General features: G+C 37.8%; 2 protein-coding genes across 2 annotated transcripts in view; one reads left to right on the forward strand and one right to left on the reverse strand.

Annotated features, from left to right (window-relative positions):
* LOC134792620 (dnaJ homolog subfamily C member 16) overlaps nucleotides 1–3,287 on the reverse strand; it is a 49,750-nt gene extending 46,463 nt beyond the window's left edge. Inside the window, exons 1-3 of the mRNA XM_063763865.1 lie at nucleotides 2,820–3,287; nucleotides 1,557–1,733; nucleotides 258–347 (exon numbers count right to left, since the gene is read on the reverse strand). Of these exons, the coding sequence (XP_063619935.1) occupies nucleotides 258–347; nucleotides 1,557–1,733; nucleotides 2,820–2,995 (443 nt within the window). The 5' untranslated portion in view covers nucleotides 2,996–3,287. The remainder of the gene's footprint in view (nucleotides 1–257; nucleotides 348–1,556; nucleotides 1,734–2,819) is intronic.
* Nucleotides 3,288–3,587: 300 nt separating this feature from the next.
* Nucleotides 3,588–24,185, forward strand: LOC134792640 (sugar transporter SWEET1). The gene is made up of 6 exons (XM_063763891.1): nucleotides 3,588–3,760; nucleotides 16,905–17,082; nucleotides 18,863–18,986; nucleotides 19,415–19,570; nucleotides 19,927–20,046; nucleotides 21,452–24,185. Exons 2-6 carry the CDS (start codon nucleotides 16,913–16,915, stop codon nucleotides 21,560–21,562), a joined length of 681 nt encoding a protein of 226 aa, XP_063619961.1. The 5' UTR covers nucleotides 3,588–3,760; nucleotides 16,905–16,912; the 3' UTR covers nucleotides 21,563–24,185.
* Nucleotides 24,186–24,826: the final 641 nt, after the last annotated feature.

Genomic DNA, 24,826 nt, shown 5'->3' on the forward strand with positions numbered 1-24,826 from the left:
GCCTTGGTTACTTTCTCCTTAGTATATGACTGTAGTAGTGTGACTACTTAAAAACACAAATCAAAAATATTAAATAAAATAATTAGATTTGTACCTAGTCATATATATAGTAAAATAGGTTGAATTTGTTTCTTGGCAAAAACACTCATCTTATTGAATAAGTACAATTTCAATGCTTAAGCTGAAACTTAAATAAGTGGCAGACTCCAGCCAAAACCTAAAACTAAATTAAATTATGAAATAAATGAAAGACTTACTTAGCAGTGACTGAAAGCTTATGAAATAATGTGATGTCTTGGTCTTGAGTTCTGAAGTGGTTTCCGAAGAACTCTTCAAATGGGTCAGTGCTGCAAAATGAAATATTTACTTTTATTTATCATCATCATTTTATCAATGGCCTGTAACATCAATAAAATTATGGTTCAAATAGCGTCCTAACCTAGAGCCTGCTAGAGTCAGGCCAAGCTAAGTTGGCAGCAACTTTGATAGCCCAGACTCTGCAAGTAAACGTCATAATTTCATAGAAGTTTCAAATTATTAGTTTTTTCAAATTTTTGTTAACTTTGGAACTTAAATGTGGAACTAATTATTTACAATAAGCGGACTTAATGATAATGACTAAAGGCATTTCAGTATTTGTAAAGACACCGTACATCTGTAGTGTCTATCATATTGAAGTTGATTGTAGAATGATTCATCAGTTCAATGTTTCAGAAGCGATCCAGTCTGAGTAATGTTTGTTTACCAAGCATTTAATATCCGTTAATCAAAGTGGCGAAGGAAGTAAATATTTGGAAGAGAGTCAATTTAAAACCCTAATGGACTATTAACCTGAATTACTGTAAAAATATATTACTTTATAAAGAGACTTGCTTGTTTGTGGGTATGTTTGTTTGAATGAACTGGAGAAAACTATATAAAATGGAATTATACTAAGAAATATAACTGAATGTCTTAGAATAGAGTTTTAGTTACCAGTTGAATTTAAGTCATTGTATCGGTGATAGGCATGGGTTCATAAACAAGCTAGTTAGCTGTTGTCTAACTAGTGACCAACAGACATTAAGGAGTGATATAAATTATTTCTAAATCTTGCTGGTTCGGTTGACTGCTAGAGAATGCACTTTAGCATTCAATCCATGTTTTGTACGTTTTTTTTTGTCAATAAATAAGTTATATCAGTAAAATAACTTTTCTTTAATACTAGCCATTGAATTTCCTACACTAAATGTCAATAAAACTTCTAGAAACAAATATTTTTTCAATAATATTTCAATAATAATATTTACAAGCATTGTTAAAATTGTTAATAACACAGAATTTTGAGGCTTTTTTCTTTATAATAAAGTGAGAAATGAATATGGTGAAATTTTCTAGTTTTACTTACAAAAGGTACTCTTGATAAATAATACATTTTTAACAGGCCTTGGGTTTCTAGCATTCTCAAAAAGCAAATAGTGTTGCTTGCAAGAGTGGAATGCTTCATTTCTCCTTTTCACTTTTAGCCATCAACTAGTCATACATTATATCTAGCCAAATTGTTCACAAATACTAACCTGAACCGAGCATAAGTACTGTAATCATGTCTCTGCTTGTATAGGTGTTCATCTTCATTTGTGATTCCATATTGATCATAAGCTTGCCGTCGCTCTGTGTCTGAGAGCAGCTCATATGCCTGTTTGATTTCCACAAAGCGAGACTCCGCATTTGGGTGGAGGTTTTTATCAGGATGCCTGAAAAAACATCAATATAAACTGACGACCGGTCTGGCCTAGTGGGTAGTGACCCTGCCTGCGAAGCTGATGGTCCTGGGTTCGAATCCCGGTAAGGGCATTTATTTGTGTGATGAACACAAATGTTTGTTCCTGAGTCATGGGTGTTTTCTATGTATATAAGTATGTATTTATCTATATAAGTACTTATATCGTCGCCTAGCACCCATAGTACAAGCTTTGCTTAGTTTGGGGCTAGGTTGATCTGTGTAAGATGTCCCCCTAATACTTATAAAAAAAAAAAACTATAGTTTGTCAAAGGACTGTCACATTTCAATCATAGACAGAGAGAATCATACTATGTTTGACTTACACTAGTACTAGCACCCAAAACAAAAGGATGAGTATAGTTTTCCTGGTTCTTACTGACTGACAAATTGGTTTGACCAACTATAAACAATGTAGTTCCTTCTCCTCATAATAGCAATTTAGTAAGTATTTTGTATGAATAAATTATGTGTGATATCACATCCATGGGTCTTACACATAACTTCCAAAGATAATATCACATCCCGGGGATAAATGATCAAACACATAAATGTAAGAATGGTAGTTATCATTATTCTTTGCTTTTTTAACACAATGTTGATAAGATTTTAATTCAAATCAATCACCTTACTTTTTGGTATAGAGTATTTAAAATAATAAAATAATTTATAGAATAATAAATGTTTGTGGGGAAATGAAATGCACAGTTTGTAGTCAATGCATTTGGTGCATATTTATTGCCCCTATATTTAACTTCTTGACAACAGTATCGAGCATAACAAATATGGGTCAAGCTCATGCCACAACAGATGGATCTAATTTAAATGTTAACTCACAGAGCACAGATAAATATTCAATTTCTTATAACAGTATGGTAACTACCACAAGATATCATACAAACTATTTGAATAGGTACCAATATTTACGGATTCGTCGCGCCATTTGTTTATTCATAACTTATTGATCCAATCACAAAACAAAACCAGGTCAGACCCGTTCACAATAAGGTAGACGCTGTATGATATTGATAATACTATACTTATAGCAACGTAAACTCACCATTCCTTAGCCTTTTGCCTGTAAGCCTTGCGAATTTCCACCAGTGTCGCTCGGCGGGAGATCCCAAGGATCTCGTAAGGGTCACCGATCTTCTGGACCAAGACCAGCGGGCACAACGCTGCCACTAACAGCACCCACAGCCATCGCCTCTTCCAGCCCTTGTATATCCATTGCATATTACCACACTGTCCCGACCACAACCCTCAGGAAGCTACCTCCGCACTATTCATAGAACTCTCATACCGACGCTTTACACACGCTGACTACACACATGACACACCAGAAAATAACAGAGGAATTCATGAAACTCTTATCAGTCATTAGTCTTAAAATAGAACACAGATGGCTGAAAATTTGTAAAATTGGAAAAATCTCGCGAAAATTATAAAATGTCAACCGGGGTTGACCATAGACAAGATCCTTTAGTTTCTTAAATTTCCTGCAGAGTGCAATGACTGCAATGCGATTGGAACGATCGACCAAAGAACGAACGAATATAAAAGTCAAAGTCATGTCAAAGTTCATAAGCAACAGCGGAATGGCTGTAGGGCTACCGCCAATACCGAAAATCGTCAATTGCGGGCATTTTTCTCTGTCACTCTAATTACGCCTTCATTGGAGTAAAAGAGTAAGATCCCCGCAATTTGCGAATTTCGGTATTCGCGGTAGCCCCTCTGGAATGAATGGTTCGGCCACGTGTCTTTGACGTTTTCCAGCTGGCTGTCACTACTGTCATTATGTTATGTCACTTTCTTCACGTCACTTTTGCCGTGTGGTCATGTCGGTCAGTCAGTGAATATCCTTGCGTAGTATTGTTTTAATTTGTATTGTTATAGCTTTAGCAGTCGGTGCTTAGCTAAATATTGGTTTTTAACAGTTAAATGCAGTGTATATAAAATCATTTTATAGAAATCTGTGCTGTTAACCAGGAGTTTTATAGCGTAAGTATATTTTGCAGTTTGATATCTTAACTTAGCAACTGAATTAAATGTGGTGTAATAAAATACAAAATATATGGTAAATAACTTAATAGTCCCTATAATTATATGGCTTATTGGCATTTTTTTTGTCTCTTCTTTCTCTCTTACTCTTAGCGTACCTTATCAAGTGTCAAGTTACTCAAGTTACAGAGTACCTAGTGTGGAAGACTAACTTTTTGCTAATCCATCAATGTATTTTTGCCATGTCACTATTGCTAGTCATGACTGTGTTTTATTATCTTGTAGGTATAATTACACAATTATTATCTTTGTTAGATGTTGCTTGGTTTACATACATAAAAATATGTGCAATATAAAATAATAAGGAAGTGAAATATGCATAAGACGCGAGTTGGCACAGTGGCTGTTAACAGCCACTGGGTAGAAAGCGGCGCACACCTCTCGACACCCCTGAGCCGCTCACACCGGTGTTGCCCTTGAGCCATCCTAGATGTCGCTTTTTGTGGGGGCCCATCTTGTGAGGGCGAGTCACCGTCTGCCGGAAATAAAATTGCATACCGTTTTATTAGGCAGGCGTCCGGTTTTTTACCCCATAGCTCAGTTCTTAGTCCATCGCTTTCACCCAATAACCTAGTTCATTTTAGATTCCATCAACTCTCAATAGTCCTTACACCCTGGCGGGTGCTGCCTCTGCGTGCGTCCCATGACACGGGCAAGGGCAGCCTCCGCTCGGTGTACCCCTTACATTTCATTAAAGTGTCAAAAGGGCCTCTACGTGTTGGCTTCGGCTCCGCGCACGCCTCCCAAAGGTCCGGAACACCATTGTTCCGTGATGGGAAAGACATACAAATAATAATAAACATTTTAATTTACATAACAACATTTACATTGTTTGACTTGTGTAAAGCACATAGCACTATGAATACTATTATCTTTCTATTTTCAATAGTAGAGTTCAATAGTATCAAGATAACCTTGAAATTATCTCATGATTACTTCACAAATAGGTAATAATTACCAGAGCTTCCTACGTCATAACTTTGTAAGTCCCTGCATACTCAAGTTCAAATGATATTTATTACAATTTCCCAATTCAAAAGCACTAAGATTACCTAGATCTTATGAGGATAAATAAACTTAACATAGTAACTGATGAGTGTTACCATAGTTACTTGTAACTTTATTAAGTAACCACCAAATATCTAAATCTTGGGATAGTATTTTGAAAAAGATACTTTTTCTTGAAAACATGATGCATAATCCTCTTTTTTTTCTTTATTAATTATATTAAACATTATTATATATGAATAGGTTTTTATCATAATATATTATCCCCAACAACAAGCCCAGTTTTTCAGGAAAATGATAATATAATCATTATCTTCGTAATATGTTCTGTTTTAATAATATGCAGAGCAATCTTTAACTTTAAATATGTGAATGATCAATTTTAATATATTAAATAAATATGTTCAGTGTTCGCAATTCATGTTAAAATGGAATGAATCGAATATTAATAAAGGAAACAATAGCCTCATTAGATAGACAACCAGATTTACAACCAACACATGTTTTTCTAATATATACTCATGGACAAATTTAGAGGAACGCAAGAAGAGACACATAGGTATTTAACGTAATTTCAAAATTAGTAATTAAACTTTTTTTTGCGTTCCTCTAAAGTCCATGAGTGTAGTTGTAATAAAAACATAATTTTTATTCTATTAATATTGAATAAATTTTGATTACTAATTGATCATTAGCTAAAGGGAGGGTGATGGTGACACTGCATAGGAAGGTGTCACATTCAACCACAAGTTTAAATTCTTAAAAATACATTTTGGCATGCAGTACCTAAATACCTAAGTTCGTCATCATTCAAAATCCAGTGGTTCTTAAACTTTATTGTGATGGATCCATTATAGTTAGTCCTGTTACAGAGGCTGTAGAAGTTGCGAATTACGATAGTTTCGCGTCAAAATAGGACAGTTCTGAAGTTCTATTTTGAAGTACATAGATACTAACAGCAACAATCTTAAATGACCACATGTGGACCTTATTCCTTTGCAATAAGGTTTACGAATTGTCAGTTAACAGTGTTGATGATGGTACCACAGTGCAACATCAAGAGCTGCTGCAAATTTCCCCCCCCTTTTCGACCTCTAAACGACCTTCTCAATCACGCGCGTTTCCGAACTGTGACGTCACTCGTGGGTGTGTGAGTGACGCGCAAGTGTCAATTTCAATTTGTTACTCGTTTATACTTATTTGTAGGAAGCACAGCGCAGTTTGAGAGCAGTATCTGACGTAGATTCGAGTAGGTGCGAGGATGTTTACAGAAATTGAAATCGTGTTCAATTTGACTCAAGAAACATACCTTTTACCTGTCTAAGGGTGGTATTTCACCTATCCAATTTCTTTGTCCAATGTGTATTACGTCTCACATTTTGCTTGATGAGAGAGTGAGACGCAATGACATTGGACAGATGAAATACCGCCCTAGTAACTCAAATAAGCATAATAGGTAATTAACGGCAGGAAAACAGTGATCAAATTGCAGTTTTGCTCACCATAATGAGAAAAAACCGGGCAAGTGCGAGTTGGACTCGCGCACGAAGGGTTCCGTACCATAATGAAAAAAAAAACGGAAAAAAATGCAAAAAAAAAAAACGGTCACCCATCCAAGTACTGACCACGCCCGACGTTGCTTAACTTTCGTCAAAAAAACCGGGCAAGTGCGAGTTGGACTCGCGCACGAAGGGTTCCGTACCATAATGAAAAAAAAAACGGAAAAAAATGCAAAAAAAAACGGTCTCCCATCCATGCAATTGCAGTTTGGCGAGGAATATAATGTTTATAAAAGTGTTGTGTACTTTATGATAAATAAATTAAAAAAAAAAAAAAAAAAAGTACTGACCACGCCCGACGTTGCTTAACTTTCGTCAAAAATCACGTTTGTTGTATGGGAGCCCCATTTAAATCTTTATTTTATTCTGTTTTTAGTATTTGTTGTTATAGCGGCAACAGAAATACATCATCTGTGAAAATTTCAACTGTCTAGCTATCACGGTTCGTGAGATACAGCCTGGTGACAGACAGACGGACGGACGGACGGACGGACGGACGGACGGACGGACGGACGGACGGACGGACGGACGGACGGACGGACGGACGGATGGACGGACGGACGGACGGACGGACGGACGGACAGCGAAGTCTTAGTAATAGGGTCCCGTTTTACCTTTTGGGTACGGAACCCTAAAAATCACGTTTGTTGTATGGGAGCCCCATTTAAATCTTTATTTTATTCTGTTTTTAGTATTTGTTGTTATAGCGGCAACAGAAATACATCATCTGTGAAAATTTCAACTGTCTAGCTATCACGGTTCGTGAGATACAGCCTGGTGACAGACAGACGGACGGACGGACGGACGGACGGACGGACAGCGAAGTCTTAGGATTAGGGTCCCGTTTTACCTTTTGGGTACGGAACCCTAAAAAAGTTACTTCTTTATCGCTAGACTAAAAAATAGAAACTAGCTTTTGCCACAGACCCAGAATTTCGCTTTTTGCTTACTCGAGCGGTCGCGATTCATAATTAGCACTCATAGCAAAATACAAATAGTCTCCTTTGTTGCATAAAGACATATGTCTATTTACAAACTGTAGGTACCACCGCCCACACTGTTAACTGTACATCGGTAGACCTTATGCCATTTGTAATAAGGTCCACCGATGTACAGTTAGGAGTATTGCTGTTTGTAGGTATGTTACGTTACGCAAAGCTCTAATTTTAAAAACCCATTTACTTTACTTATCATATTTGTCCTCTCTCTTTTTACTGTGGCAAGCCAGGGATGTGATTGTTTTCAATTACAAAAATTTAAATCGTGAAACAATAACTCCACTCTGAAAATAAGCCTTTTGACAATTGCAGTAGGTAATATTTTTGCTTGGTGCCATTTGGTGCCATTGCAATCGCTTACATACTCGTAATTGCCAACCAAATTAGCTTGAACCTACGGTTGACCGTACTTGTTTTGTGCAATAAAGTGTTTTACTACTAGTACTACTTATTACCTACTACAAAGGGGTCATCCATTAATTACATCGCACGTTTAGGTGGGGGGAGGGGGTCAAGAATATGTGACATGTTGTGACCTGGGAGAGGGGGAAGTCACAAACTTTGTGACGTCACATTAACTTCATCAGCCATTTAGGAACGGTAATCATTTTTATTCGTTTAATTTTAATTCTAATCAGTTTTGCGACTTTTGCGTTATAAAATTGCTAATATTTCTTTTGTCAAAAATATTTTGCTAAAATATTAATCTCGATTTGCCGATTTCGTTGAAAAAAATGTGACGTCACACCAGGGGGGGAGGGGTTTGCCAAATGTGACCAAGTGTGACAAGGAGGATGGAGGGATAAAAAAACCTAGAAAATCGTGTGACGTAGGTAATTAATGGATGACCTCAAACCAGTGAATTAAAGTATGGCGCCATCTATTTTAGCCTATTTAGTTGATAGCGTTCAGCAAGTCTGATACCTACGCGATTTTTTTAGGTGACTTTGATACTCGCCAGCGCTCGCGCACCTGTGGCAATACACGTCCTCATAAGTAAAAGTAATAGAGGTTGTGGCGATTTATTCTCGGGTCAGTGTTAAGTGATCTATTTATACGCAAATATGAGGAAGTCCTGATTCGTTTGCTGACATTACATAAAGGTTTACTTTTTATAGGCAAAATAATGGCGTTATTCGTAAAACCAGTAAAACGCATTAATGCCTGATTTAGCTGAGTCGTTTGTCTTTATTTTGACATATATATGTTTTTAAAAGAAAGGGATACAACATAATTTAACTAAATCCGGCCCGTAAAGTTTTATAAATAAGGGGGTACCTAAAATACCTAAATATATCTATTACATATAATAAAGCTGAAGACGGTCGAAAGTCTGTAAGTACATGGAAGATATTTGAAAAAAAGTTGGCTGGGGATACTTAGAATTGATAACAGAACACGTTCCAAAAGTTTTTAGAATTTTTGTCTGTTTGTCTGTTTATCTGTTTGTCTGTTTATTTGAACGCGCATCACGTGAAAACGGCTGAACGGATTTTGATGAAAACTTTACTAATCTGTCGAGAAAATCCCCGGCCAGGTTATAGGCTATAAAAATTCAACCCCTAAAAGGGGGGGGTAGCCACAACACGAATTGACTTAAGTTTGCCCCTGAATCGTATGGCGCTACTTAGGAAGGAGAGGCAAACTTTTTTCAAATATGTGCTAACACTATAGAGTACCCTGGTAAACTAACAGATGGCGCTGAATTTAATACGATGTCACATAAATAAGTCACCGAGGAAGGATTTTGCCAAATTAACTCTAAGTTTAGAAGACCCCTTTTCTAAAATTTCAATCAATCGTACGGATATCAACAAATTTAATTGAATAATTGTGTTGATTTAATAATACAACAAAATTAAACGACAGTAAATTAATTACCCCTCATTGCACAAATGCACAGTGCCATCTTTTGGGGAGCTGATTAAACATTAAGTAACCAAGAAAACTAAAAATGGGTTTACACAGTTACGAAGTGGTAAAATAAACACACATATCAACACGCGTATAATTGCATAAAATTATTTATTTTCTCCGTGGTGAATTATACCTAATCGTAATTATATCGCATCCATATCAAATACGTATCGCCTCCTTAAGCACTTAATAATGGCCACGAAGGTGGGTACTTTGAAAAAAAAAACATTGACCTCTGTCATTTGCAGTGCCGGATTAACCCTTTTAAGCAAAATAAGCACTTGCTTAGGGCACCATGTCTAGGGGGCACCAAAAATTATCGAAAAATTTTCGCGCTCGCTTCGCTCGCGTTTTCAATAACATTCTAAAATGTTTATGATAAAGGTGACATTCGGGTGGCGCCTGCAGCAGCATTAGGCACTCTGTTGCAACGTTACTGCTGCAGCACTGTCAATTTTCGTGATAAAATGATGTGACTGATTTCTACACTAAAAGTAAAAATGTACAACTATCTATCAAATTGCGTTTTTTTATATCGAAAAATTGTCGCGCTCGCTTCGCTCGCATTTACAATAACTTTCTAAGATATGATAAAGGTGACATTCGGGTGGCGCTGGCAGCAGCATTAGTTACCTACTCTGTTGCAACGTTACTGCTGCGGCACTGTCAATTTTCGTGATAAAATGATGTGACTGATTTCCATACTAAAAGTTAAAATGTACAACTGTCTATCAAAATGCGTTTTTATATCGAAAAAATTTCGCGCTCGTTTCGCTCGCGTTTTCAATTACTTTCTAAGATATGGCGACTGCAGCAGCATTACTCTGTTGCAACGTTACTGCTGCAGCACTGTCAATTTTCGTAATAAACTAATTTCCATTCTCAGCTGTAATGCGACAATGAACGTCACTCAACTTACCAAAAAAATTCAATGTAATCTCGATGACCCTAGGGAGAGTGGGCACCATGGTCTAGAAATGCTTAGGGCATCAAAATATCTTAATCCGGCACTGGTCGTTTGCGGAGTCAAACGATTTGGGACTAGCATTTAATATGCATTACTATGCCTTCCAGAAAAAAATCCAATCATTCGCGAAAGTCACGCAACGCATTGAGGTTACAAGGGGCACGTGGTCTTCCTCAGGAGTGTGAAGAAGATCACGTTGAGTGGCGCTCTAGCCAGGCAGGCCGCTTCGCTTTCGCTCGCGCGCGTATACCTTACTGTATCGTCCGATATACATCTACTACTCTGTCGTTTAAATCACATTGATTTTGGAGTGTAGTTTTATTTAGTGGTACCTAATTGTAAAAATTTTATCTGGACTGCAGTCCTCTAGCATATCCATCTGTCAACTTTACTTCAAGTTCCGCCTCCAGGGGAGAGGGAGAGAAATTAGGATTAGAAATTAGCCGCTTACTGACACAGACCAAGGCGGAGCCGCGGGCACAGTTATAAGTATAAAAAAAACCGGCCAAGTGCGAGTCGGACTCGCGTTCCAAGGGTTCCGTATATTACACAATTTTTAACAATCAGTGCCGGATTAAGATGGATGGATGGATGGATGTTGATGGCCTAAGGATTTCTAGGTGCCCCCTCTCCCTCGGGTCATCAAGATTACATTGATTTTTTGGTAAATTGAGAGAAGTTCATTGCCGCATTACAGCTGAGAATGGAAATCAGTCACATTATTTTATCACGAAAATTGACAGTGCCGCAGCAGTAATGTTGCAACAGAGTACCTAATGCTGTTGCAGTCGCCACCCGAATGTCACCTTTATCATAGCGTAGAAAGTAATAGAAACGCGAGCGAAGCGAGCGCGCAAATTTTTCGATATAAAAACGCAATATGATAGACAGTTGTACATTTTTACTTTTAGTATGGAAATCAGTCACATCATTTTATCACGAAAGTTGACAGTACTGCAGCAGTAACGTTGCAAAAGAGTAATGTTGCTGCAGTCGCCACCCGAATGTCACCTTTATCATACCATATAAAGTAATTGAAAACGCGAGCGAAGCGAGCGCGAAAATTTTTCGATATAAAAACGCAATTTTAGTTTTAGTCCCAACCAGGCGCGAATCCAGGATTTCATACAGAGAAGGGATGGGACAGTTTTCTATCAGCATAGCTTCGCATAGGGCTCGATATTTAAGGGTCTCAGCGAGGTTGTTTTCATGCATAAAATATGCAAGAAAGCAGAGAGCTTGGAATTGAATTGGCGAAGTGGGAGAAAGGCAGTAGGCCCAGCTGCGAAAGAGGAAAGCTTGGATTTGGATCCACGCCCAAGTGTAATTAAGGCAGAAGATCAACTTTGCCGTAAGGCAGAAGGCCTCGCATAAGACCTAACGCCGAACCGCAAAAGAGTGGGTTGAAATCGAATCTATGCATGTAATCACGACTCTTCTACTGCTACCGATTGTTTCCCAAAGAATTACGCGCCATTATTTTTGCAAATTAGCTTTTGGACAGCTAAAAAAATCGTGTGGTAAAAACGATGTGTCTGTCCCTAATTTTAAAATTTGTTCACCTTTTTCAACCTGGCATTTTGGTGCCCTCCCTGAACGTGGTGCCGTAAGCACGTGCTTGTTTTGCTTATTGGTTACAAAGTCTTTATTAATTCAACCATTAAAGTCGACGAGTACAAAAGACTTTAAGCTAGCTCTCAATTTAACATTTTTTTTAAACATTATTTTTAATTTGACCTTACAATTACTCGTAAGTAGGTAAGACCGTTAAATATTTAAAATGATTATCTTATCAGAAAATTATCACCAATTACTCTAAGAAAACTACTACTCTAAGTAATCCGGCACTGTTAACAATGTATTTTTTATGTGAAACGTGAGTGAAATCTCTTTAAAAAATCCGTAGGGGTCGGATTAAAAACTGTAATTAAGTCCGACTCACGCTTGACTGTACATTTTAAATAGGTTTTCCTGTCATCTATAGGTATAGACCTATTTTATGTATTTTTTTCAAAATTTTAGACCTAGTAGTTTCGGAGATAAGGGGGGGGGGGAATGGTCATTTTTTGCCTATTTTCTTGAATAACTTCTAAATTGTTGATTCGAAAATTATAGAAAAAAAATATTTGAAATCCTTACAATAAGCTCTTTCATTTGATATGTAACATGATATAGTTTGAAAAATTTTTTTTTTCATTTTTTCATTTACCCCCCAAAAGTGGCCCCCATGTTTAAAATTCATTTGTTTACGTTACATGTCCGTATTCGGGTCACAAACTTACATATGTGTACCAAATTTCAACTTGATTGGTCCAGTAGTTCCGGAGAAAATCGGCTGTGACAGACGGACAGACAGACAGACAGACAGACAGACAGACAGACAGACGCACGAGTGATCCTATAAGGGTTCCGTTTTTTCCTTTTGAGGTACGGAACCCTAAAAAGTTATAAATATCTTTAGGTTTCGAATATCGGTACAGTTTAGTGATGTACCGACTATTGATTTGGCCGACTAGCCGACTAGCCGACTAATCGGCGCTCGAATGGCCGATTAGTCGGCCGACTAGTCGGCTAGTCGGCCAGATCATTAGTTTCGTATAAGTTCCGGTGAAAAACAATAGTTTTGCTCCTTTGATTGCGCTATTCATCATATTAGCTTGACTAAAAGGTGTTCTCCACAGGTTCAAAGACCTAATCACAAGAATCCTCGTTCAATTTCTGTCTTTCTTTTATTTTGCGATCCTGAGCAGACCGTCAGTACCTACAGCTTGTAGGAGTATTTTCAAGGCCCGTACGTATTCGCCAGTTACGAATCTATCTCCTGTGGTCAGCGTCTTTACGAGCAACGTGCCCTGTCTAAGTCTCAAAAATTTGCAATAACATTAATAGTTCCCCATGGCTCCACCATAAAAAAAAAACAAAAAATTAAAAATAATAAAATTATTTTACTATCGAACTTGCCCATGAAATTACACGAGAATCAGTTGAGTTCGATCTGTAGAGGAAAACACCAGCTCACCAACATACGATAACGATCAAACGGTCAATTATATGGAAAATAGTTTTCGTTTGCAGCCTGAATAAGTATTTTAGTAAAATAGACATAAAACATATGGTAAATATTGACTGCTGATTTCTTTTTTTTTCTGTTTTTCTTTCACTAATAAAGTGCCGACTAATCGGCCATTTTTGCCGACTAGTCGCCGACTAATCGCCGACTACAAATGTGGCCGGATAGTTGGCTTTCCCGACTAGTCGGCGACTAGTCGGTACATCCCTAGTACAGTTGTTTAATGTTATATGTAAATAAAAGAGTTTGAAATCACAAGCATCGATTTAGACCACAAGCTATATTCATGTAGATACCTATATTACCTACCTATGTCCTAAAACTAACGATTCATAGCTAATTCAGGCCAGAGGGCCTACCGCGAACCACGTTGCCTCTCTGTCCCACTTGTAAATTCGCACGTAAGTGTGACAGGGAGGCAACACGTCCAATGTGGTTCCCGGTAGGTCCTCGTAACGCGTTTAAGTATAACGCCATTAAACTTTATTGCACAAACAAAGAAACAATGTACAAATGGTGGACTTGATGCCAAAAGGCAATCTCGTTGCGTACTTCCCTCTGAAGTGGACCTCTATGGGAAAGGGCCCTTAGGTATTTTAGACCCAGATCCTGGGCTTAATGAGCGAATCATCATCATCATCATTCGAATTACAAATCACCCTTAATTGGCAATTGATCGACATTATCTCTTTGCATGTTTCACCGATAGTCGGATAACGGTGACGATAATGTTTTCGTTATCAGTATACAGTTAATCATAGTCATCTATGATTAACTTAATTATTTACGTAGGTATCTATATAATTTTAATATGCTTATCATGTACAGTGGCACAAAACATACATAGGTACAAACACATGGAATATTAAATGCAATAGCATTTCATTTTGATTTGCCTCACTGTTCATGATAAGCACTTACATATATCTATCTATTATGTATATCATATATCGTCGTCTAGCACCCACAACACAAGCCTTTTTGAGGTTACTGTGGGACTAGTTCGATTCGGTCTGTTCTGATCTGATCATCATCAGCAGTTCCACTTCATCCAAATGCGACAGTTTTTAATAAAAAGGCTTGATTTTCTGATGAAAATACAAAAATCTCTATACGCATGCCTTTAAGATATGAGGAGTTCCCTCGATTCCTCATGGATCCCATCATCAGAACTCTAGCTTGACAAAAATGTGGCTTAAAAACTTAACTTGCTTAGCAAACATATCGAAGACGACAAATCGCCAAACGTGAACTATGCGTCGTTGAAGAGTTCCGTTCTGATCATCATCAGCAATTCCACTTCATTAAATGTCACTTTTTTGAATGTATATTCTTGATTTGTAAATAAAAACACCAAAATCACTATATGTATTCCTTTAAGATTTGAGGAGTTCCCTCGATTCCTCATGGATCCCATCATCAGAACTGGGTTTTGAGATTTGGAAGTCGCTTAAAAACCATCGCCGCCGTTTTTTAACCGACTTCCAAATCTGAAAAGGAGGAAGTTATCAATTCGATTGTGTTCTTTTTTTATGTTTATTACTCCATATCTCCGTCATGACTGAACCGATTTTGAAAATTCTTTTTTGATTGTATGTATATGCATACAGATTGGTCCCGTTTTTATCAAAACCCAGTTCTGATGATGGGATCCATTAGAAACGAGGGAACTCCTCAAATCTTAAAGGCATACATATAGTGATTTTTGTGTTTTTATCAACAAATCAAGCATATACATTCAAAAAAGTGACATTTGATGAAGTGGAACTGCTGATGATGATCAGGACAGAACTCTTCAACGATGCATAGTTCACGTTTGGCGATTTGACCTCTTCGTTATGTTTGTTAAGCAAGTGAAGTTTTTAAGCTACATTTTTGTCAAGCTCGAGTTCTGATGATGGGATCCACGAGGAATCGAGGGAACACCTCAAATCTTAAAGGCATGCGTATAGAGATTTTTGTATTTTCATCAGAAAATCAAACATTTCAAGCATTTTCATTAAAAACTGTCGCATTTGATGAAGTGGAACTGCTGATGATGATCAGAATAGAACTCTTCAACGACGCATAGTTTACGTTTGGCGATTTGTCGTCTCCGTTATGTTTGCTAAGCAAGTTAAGTTTTTAAGCCACATTTTAGTCAAGCGCAAGTTCTGATGATGGGATCATGAGGAATCGAGGGAAATCCTCAAATCTTAAAGGCATGCGTATAGAGATTTTTCTATTTTCATCAGAAAATCAAGCATTTTAATTAAAAACTGTCGCATTTGATGAAGTGGAACTGCTGATGATGATCAGAACAGAACTCTTCAACTACGCATATTTTGGCGATTTCGATTTTGTGGGTTAGGTTAGGATAGAACTGCGACCCTTAGAGAAATGAAATGCTACTAGAAAATTGGGTACCTAAAGTTAGGTTAGGTTAGAACTGCGACCCTTACAGAAACGAAATATGCTACCAGAAAAAGGTGACGAAGTGGATAACTATATCTGGTGATCAGACCAGCCTAAATTATATGGCATTTCAAACTATTTTGAGTAGTCGGTTTTTCTGTTAAAGATTATTTACCGTCAGCTTATCCATATGATAACATTAATAACTATCGTACTTAATTATTGCCGACTGACATTTTGGGAAGCAAATTTCAAGTTCTCAGATAGATTTTATCCCAAAACACAATTTCGGCGGTGTCTGATTAGGTAAGTATATCTCTACTTCCGGTTAAGGCGAGGCGGGGTATGCCTAGACCGATTTTCAATTCGTTTTTGTATGGAACAAACTTTGTATAAGTACCAATTTTTAACAAGCAGATACGTCTGCGAGCGATACTCCAAATTTTATATTAAAGGAAAAAATGGAAAAATTAAGTCCTGCCGGAAGCGTATGTGTTTTTCCATTTTTTCCTTTAATATAACATTTATTATTTGTGTTACCTTTACCGCAGCATCATCAAGGCCTGTAATGTTTATGGCAGACTATTCGTGTCAATGTTGTGTGACTTTACAATTAATAGTAAATGATAAGATAAAGAAACCACGATAGACAATTGAACCGAAAATACGTCAGTTGCGCCATAAACGTTGACTCGCCACGTCGCTTCCATCTGGCTTTTATCAACCCTTGCAAAGTGTCTGTTACGGATTGTTAACGGTAGGAAAATTGACCGTATTTCATAATATGCCAAGGATTTTCATGATCTTGATTCGGTCAAATTGTGTTTTGTGAAAAATAAATTAAAGCCAGCTTGAAATGAATGTAGTGCCTTTGGGTATGGTGCTTTACGCACACTAGCGTATACAGAGTAACTTCGCGCCTGGACTCTTACTATCTAAGGCGAATTGCCTTATTGTAGTTGGAGCTGGTCGGGGAGGAGACCTGGGAGGCGCACGGATCTTCGCCGTCAGCCTTGTTCTCACTTCTCTCCCGAACATGAGCTTGTAGGGAGTATCTCCTGAACTCCCTGGCGTACCTCGAAGTATACTCTTAACTTTTCGAATCTTCTGTGTTATCACGCCACTAAGTATAAAAAAAATATTTTTAATACAAACTGATTTTCTTCTTCAGATTTCAAGATGGAGGCTCTCTCAGACGTCCTACAGCCGTACAAGGAGATCGTCGGCACGATCGCGGCCGTAGTCACCATGGGGCAGATGTTCTCTGGCTCATTCATGTGCTGGGACTTCTACAAGCAGGGGGACACTAAGGGCGTGCCACTTTTGTGCTTCGCCGGCGGTCTAGTCATGTAAGTATTGCACAAACAGCACTCTTAAATGTCCATCGGTGGACCTTATTCCTTTTGTAATAAGGTTTAAGAACTGTCAGTTAACAGTGTGGGTGATGGTACAAGTAGTGCTCCGAGGAATTGTTTGGATTAATCCCTGCCGGTTCTTTCCGCCATCCGCTTAACGCGATAATATTTCCGTATTCACCACTTAGATGGTTGGCAGTCCTCAGCTGTGCGTTTCTCCAGAAACTTTCTCGCACAGCTAAACTGTGCAGGATAGATCACTGTCGCCCGCGGTATCTCCGAACCGATACGACCTTCAAACCTTCAATTTACTAAAGGAAAAGAGCGTACTCCTACCAAGAAGGCCGGAAACGCACTTACAACCCCTCTGGTGTTGCGAGAGCCCATGGGCGACGGTAATTACTTACTATCAGGCGATTCGCTCCAATTTCTGACGTTTCCGTGTGAATATTTTAATGGCACTTGCTCTTGAAAAAATGTGTAAAAATGTACGTTAGTCCCCTGTTAAACATGATCGTATAAGTGCTCCCAGTATAAGTGGTTTCTACTGTATATTAATGTTACATAATAAAATCTAGTCGAAAGGTGCATCATTGTGTCAATAACCGGAAGTCCGACTTCGTCGTACTTACATAATAATGGCTAGAAATTTATTTGTCGGCCAAGGCCGTAGCCAATCAGGCGATACAAAATGATTTATAGCCCGTGTGTAACGTATTTATGGGCTGGGGCGATATCGCCAACATCGACATTCACAAATCCCTACTTATAATATAAATGCGAAAGTAACTGTATGTCTGTCTATTTGTTACCTCTTTACGCTTAAACCGCTGAACCGATTTAGATAAAATTTGGTATGGAAATAGTTAGATTAGATGCCTGGGGAAGAACATAGGATAGTCTTTATCAATCTGGAAGCATAGGCGTACCCACGGTGGGGCAAGGTGGGGCAGTTGACCCACCCTGGTCTCTGACCATAAGCTAAGAATTTCTGTTTCAACCGAACCCTGTTACAACGTACCCAACCTCCCCTATTTCTGCCCCACCCCTTAAAAATGCTGCGTACGCGTACAACAATGCGCGCAACATCTCTTACACAATCGTATTAGTATGCGCTCTTAAATACTAATTACTAGGATTTTTTTTATTATTGCTATAGGCATAAATTATTTTTGAAATTTCTGCATGTGTACCTAATAATGAGTCCACTTGCTAAAAAAACGTATATATAGAGAGAAAACACGTGGCGTATTAGCGTATAACTAATCTATAGATTCTACAATATTGAGGAATAGATTGCCAAATTATGTTGATAAGATAACGTACCTAATATATACTTATCTGGAAGTTATAACTTATTAATTGATCGAGGAAGCGCGAAGCTTCCAGATTGGGCAAAAATGCTTTCATATATGTCCTCTACTGTACCTACGGTTTAGCATGACTTGCTTTGGTAGGTGTCGTACCTAGTTTTAAATCAGCAGAGCCATCTACAAACGCAATGTTGCAAATACAATACAGGATCCCAACAAAGATACAATATTAATATTCGCCGCGATCGAACATTGGTATTTAACCGCCCTAATTGCAAAACAAACAGGATAAAGCCAGTGTTCCATTATTTAACTTGGGTCTTAGGTTAGGGTTCTTCAATGTGAGTATAAAAGACAATATAAAAACACTTACAAAACATAACAAAAAATATATAAACACATTATAAAATCCAGTATTCCATTATTGTTATAATTAATCATGATAGTTGAATTTTCCTCAGGGGAGTACTGAACTTGCAGTATGGCTTCATTTTGCGCGACGACACAATGATCCGAGTCAACTTCTTCGGTATAGCGCTGAGCATCGTCTACTTGTCTATCTACTTCTGCTACACGAAAGAAAAGGTATGTGAGAGAGACAACATCTTATGCCCGCTGATGATTTAATAATTTACTTTAAGAAAGAAAAAGAGAAAAAAAAAACTGTCGTAAAATATTATGCTTAAACTATTTAGCTATTAAGCTCCCCGCTTTGAGTAGTCGACCAGAGATGAGGGAGTGAGATATGGTGCCAACGAGTTCAATGTAAGCATTATCGATATTTTGATTCCGCATTGCGGAAATTACTGAAGAGTGCTTGACACCGTCAAACGCTTTGCTGTAATCCACGAATGCTAGGTAGATTGGTGTTTTGAACTCGTTGGCCTTTTCTATAATTTGATTGAAGGTGTGAAGGTGGTCAGTAGTAGAGAAGCCAGGCCGGAATTCAGATTGTTCAGGGGGTTCTTCTTTGTCCAGCCGTGGGGCTATTCTCATCTTGTTTTTTGTTGTAGGTTAAAGCGTGGTTCGAGCTCGGTCTATGGGGCGCGTTCACCGCTGGAGTGATCAGCTACGTACAAATGGCTGATCCCGCCGTCGTTGAGAACCATCTCGGGACAATCCTGACTGCCTTCATGTTCTACCTGATTGCGTCACCGCTTTTCGGGCTGGTAAGTGTTTTTTTCCATTAAATCCTAGTTGGAACTAAGTCTATGGGGCGCGTTCACGGCTGGAGTGAATAGAGCTACGCTCAAATAATAGTAGATCCCGCCGTCGCACTGTGGGCTGAAATTCGGCTCTCATTGACATAGAAACCAAAGTTGTTATTTTTAATATTTTTTGATTGAAATAGGTTTTGCCCATCATTATTATGGTAACTTTTGAATTTAATTTCACCCGCTTTTTCCCGCCCATATATTAAGGTGTTGTATACATATTTTTGGCACTGTGCATGTCCGTATCGATATTGAATACCCTGATTTTACTTGAAATTAAATTTTAATCAAATCTATTTTATCCCTTGCAGAAACAAATCATCGCCAAGCAGAGCACTGAGGGTCTACCTTTCCCTATGATCCTCTCTGGTACCGTTGTCACCTTCATGTGGTTGCTTTACGGCATCATCCTCAAGAACAACTTCCTCGTCGTAAGTATACAACTATACACTTTATATCCCTTAGCTGAAGGTTCAATATCCAACCCCAAGAGCACAGTGGATCTACCATTCCCTATGATCCTCTCTGGTACCGTTGTCACCTTCATGTGGTTGTATACGGCATCATCCTCAAGAAAAACTTCCTCGTCGTAAGTATACAACTATACATTTTATGTCTCTTATCAGAAGGTTCAATATTCATTGCCAAGAGCACAGTGGATCTACCATTCCTTATGATCCTCTCTGGTACCGTGGTCACCTTCATGTGGTTGCTATACGGCATCATCCTCAAGAACAACTTCCTCGTCGTAAGTATACAACTATACACTTTATATCTCTTAGCTGAAGGTTCAATATCCAACGCCAAGAGCACAGTGGATCTACCATTCCCTATGATCCTCTCTGGTACCCTTGTCACCTTCATGTGGTTGTATACGGCATCATCCTCAAGAAAAACTTTCTCGTCGTAAGTATACAACTATACATTTTATGTCTCTTATCAGAAGGTTCAATATCCATTGCCAAGAGCACAGTGGATCTACCATTCCCTATGATCCTCTCTGGTACCGCTGTCACCTTCATGTGGTTGCTATACGGCATCATCCTCTAGAAGAACTTCCTCGTCGTAAGTATACATTTATACACTTTATGTCTCTTATCAGAAGGTTCAATATCCAACCCCAAGAGCACAGTGGATCTACCATTCCCTATGATCCTCTCTGGTACCGCTGTCACCTTCATGTGGTTGTATACGGCATCATCCTCTAGAAGAACTTCCTCGTCGTAAGTATACATTTATACACTTTATGTCTCGTATCAGAAGGTTCAATATCCATTGCCAAGAGCACAGTGGATCTACCATTCCCTATGATCCTCTCTGGTACCGTGGTCACATTCATGTGGTTGCTATACGACATCATCCTCAAGAACAACTTCCTCGTCATAAGTATACAACTATACACTTTATATCACTTAGCTGAATGTTCAATATTCTACGTCAAGAGCTTAGTGGATCTACCTTTCATTAAATCTCAATTAGTTATTGTAATATATATTTTATCCCTTTCTTACAAATACATTAGTCAAAATTACAGATTAAGATAAACGTAAACCTTTTAACCACCAGATAATTATTCATTCGAGCGTGCTCGTGACGTCGGCGGTACGAAGTTACACGAAGTGTTGACTTATTTATCAGGCCGCGGCGAAATGAGCCCGATTTTGTATATTTTATACATATATCAGTCTACGGCGGTTAAAAGGTTAAGGATAAGGGGGTTCGTCTTACATACAGTCAGCAGCAAATTAGTCAAAATGTTGTCTTTGTGTGTCGTGTTTAGATAATTATGAACATCTTGCGCGTTCAGCTTCTACTGACAATTTGTGTTTGTTACAGCTCCAAAACTCAATTGCGTTGGCGCTGAGCTCGGCACAGCTGGCCCTCTTCGTGATCTACCCGACGAAGCCCAAAGCGGCCGCCAAGGCCAAGGCGAAGAAAGCCGACTAAACTCGTAAATTGTATTAGGTTTGTATTATGTTAAGCAAATATACACCTTATTTCTATAGCGTCTTAGTTGAAAGTGCAACGCTGTGAGTTTATAAAGGAAACATAAATAGAAAGACTCAAGAAACTAAAATAGAACATGTCAAGCAAAAATACACCTTACTTCAATAGCGTCTTAGTTGAAAATTAAACAAACGGTGTGATATTGGACTAAGGAAATTAATGTAGAACATGTCAAGCAAAAATACACCTTGCTTATATAGCTTCTAAGTTGAAAGTGCAACAATCGGTGTAAAATAAAACGATGTGATATTGGAGTAAGGAAATTATGTAGAACATGTCAACTTGTCAAGCAAAAACACCTAACTTCCATAGCTTCTTAGTTAAAAATGCATGTTTATTAAGGAAACTAAATGGCGTGGCTAATTTTAGCATGCTGAATACAAAGGACATGTGGAAATGTAATTAGCATTCAAGTCATAGTAATTAGACAGCTTATTTAATGTTAACATGCTACATTAGCCGTGTCTATTTTCTAAAGAAAGCCTTATAAGTAGATTTTAAATAGTGTATTTAAGTATCGTGTTAGGCAGCATATTTTTTAAATGTATTTCAGTTTTAACAGAAAACAAATGGGTTTTAACTAATCTAGGGAGTTTATACTTTATATAATTTTGGAAGAATGTTACAGATGTAAATATATTTTTGAATACTGATGTGTACATAAAATCAAGTGAAATTACAATTTTTATCTATTTTTTTTACATTTAATACAATAATCAATATTTTTATCTTAGTTATAGGAATAAAGTGTCTGGATATAAAGTGTATAAAGTATACAATATATCCCGACTTCATTTACGATATTTTACAAAACTCTGTTTCTTCTTCTTCCTCGCGTTATCCCGGCATTTTGCCACGGCTCATGGGAGCCTGGGGTCCGCTTGACAACTAATCCCATGATTTGATGACATGACGTAGGCACTAGTTTTTACGAAAGCGACTGCCATCTGACCTTCCAACCCAGAGGGGAAACTAGGCCTTATTGGGATTAGTCCGGTTTCCTCACGATGTTTTCCTTCACCGAAAAGCGACTGGCAAATATCAAATGACATTTCGTACATAAGTTTCGAAAAACTCATTGGTACGAGCCGGGGTTCGAACCCGCGACCTTCGGATTGAAAGTCGCACGCTCTTACCGCTAGGCCACCAGCGCTTTTTGTAATAAACATTATTAGTAATGTTGTCTGTTGGGTTCTATATTTCAATGTACGTAATTTACATTTTCTTTCTTCAAAATGATTCTATTCCATTTCCATTGACTTGAATATTTTTGATAAACTTCTCGACTTTTATAGTCTAGGCTAGGCAATTTGTATGCAGCCCCATCTAGACTAAGGGCATTAATGTTTAGTAGGTACAATCTGAATCTGTTTTTGTTCATATTTCCTTTGCAAAACACCTCATACTCCTCGTTTATTGGCACAAAGTAGATATATTGTTATGCCCTAGGAACCTTCCCGAAATATCTTTGGTATTACTAAGACGTTGTATTTAAATTGTAATGCCTATTTTTTACTTCTCATTGAGAATTTCGTTTCAAACGCCATTTTTTGAGCCATTTCTACAAGCAGCAAACCACGGCTTTCGCTGCAGTATTTTTTGTACAGTCAGTAGCGGATGTTACTAAGTGGGTGTTCAAAATTACCTTGACACGCTCTTACAATAAAGTCTCGTCAAGATCATTTTGAACATCTGGCCCGCTTAGCAATTTCCGCTGCTGACTGTACTAACAATAACTCATTTGACCATGCGTAAAGCTTGTTAACTTCCAATAAGGTGTACGATTAAATAAAATGTTGCGATGATGTACAGAACAAATTATTACCATGTTGAAATATTGTTTGAGTTCTTCCTTTCCTAATATATTAAATACCTATTGTTGTATGGTAAATATTTCTCTATGAGAGTATATTTTCAGAGAACATTCACTGGTATGGTTGTGAATGAGATATCTAACAGAATAGATATAATAGTAATGAGGCTTATTAGAGGTGGCTAAATTTAGCTTGCTAAATGAAAAAGACACAAAGGCATTTAGCATGTAAGTCATGACATATTTATAGACGGTAAGACTGTCTAATTTTAGCATGCTAAATTTAGCCACGTTTAAAGCTGACTTTCTATTTTGTAAGTAGCTTGTAAGCGAACATTCCGTTATGTATTTTGTAAGAACAAATCAATTTGTTAAATATTTTAGGCGCATTTGACTACGTTGTTAGTTTTAGCGTTGAATTAGAATTTTACTTCATATTTTCCTAGCATTTTCCTAGTCACATATTAAAATATTATTGTACCTATATTCAATGTCTTTTACAAATAATATAACATGATTTGTTACATTGTATACTTTTCTAAACCTATTTTAAATCCCGTTTGTACTCTGTGATTTGTTTCCTTAATATCGTACAGGTGTCTGTGCGTAAAGAGAAAAGTCGTAAAATGTAAGGGCTCCCATACTACTCTTCTCTTTCCGCACAGACTCTAGACATTGCTGTGAGAAATTATATTAATTTTTGTGTTATACTTGTTGATTGAATCAATAAATTATTAGTTTTAATATAAATGTTTGTCTTATTAGTATTACTTGTCATTGAACACTTTACTTGTTTAACGGACGTTTCGCGCTGTATGACCTGAGGGCCTATCTCGACGTTATTCAACTTTCTATAGCTCGAATATGCAAGAGCGATTGAGAGGCAGATAACAATTCCTACATAACTAACTGGACGAACGCTTGAGCTAAGCGTGCGTGGGTGGGGCATTTGCCCGTGATTATAACGTGAAAAAATTAAATATAAATACTACGAATTTTGCATTAGCCCCCTTTTAAAAGATTAGGGTTACACACGAGAATTCATTTAATTTTAGCTAAGGAAAGGAACTTAATTAAGCCACTGCGTTCGGCGCACACTGCGCACGCATATCTAATCGGTGCGCTACGTGTATTCTATAATATCCGTGCGGCGCGATGAGACGGTCTTCAGAGTTTTCACACGATGCGATTCTTTAAAATCCTGCGTAGCGATGAATTCACGAGTTGACCAAAATTATTATTATTATTTTTCTTAAACTAGAAACTTGTTTTAAACCTAGAAACTAATAACCAGTGTGTCGGGTGCCAGTGACTGGCCACTTAAATGATAGAATTTATATAGAATTATCCGCTCTATATTTTACAACGTCATTAATATGTCAGACCCAACA

This window comes from Cydia splendana, chromosome 8, assembly GCF_910591565.1.
Source record: "Cydia splendana chromosome 8, ilCydSple1.2, whole genome shotgun sequence".
NCBI lineage: Eukaryota > Metazoa > Arthropoda > Insecta > Lepidoptera > Tortricidae > Cydia > Cydia splendana.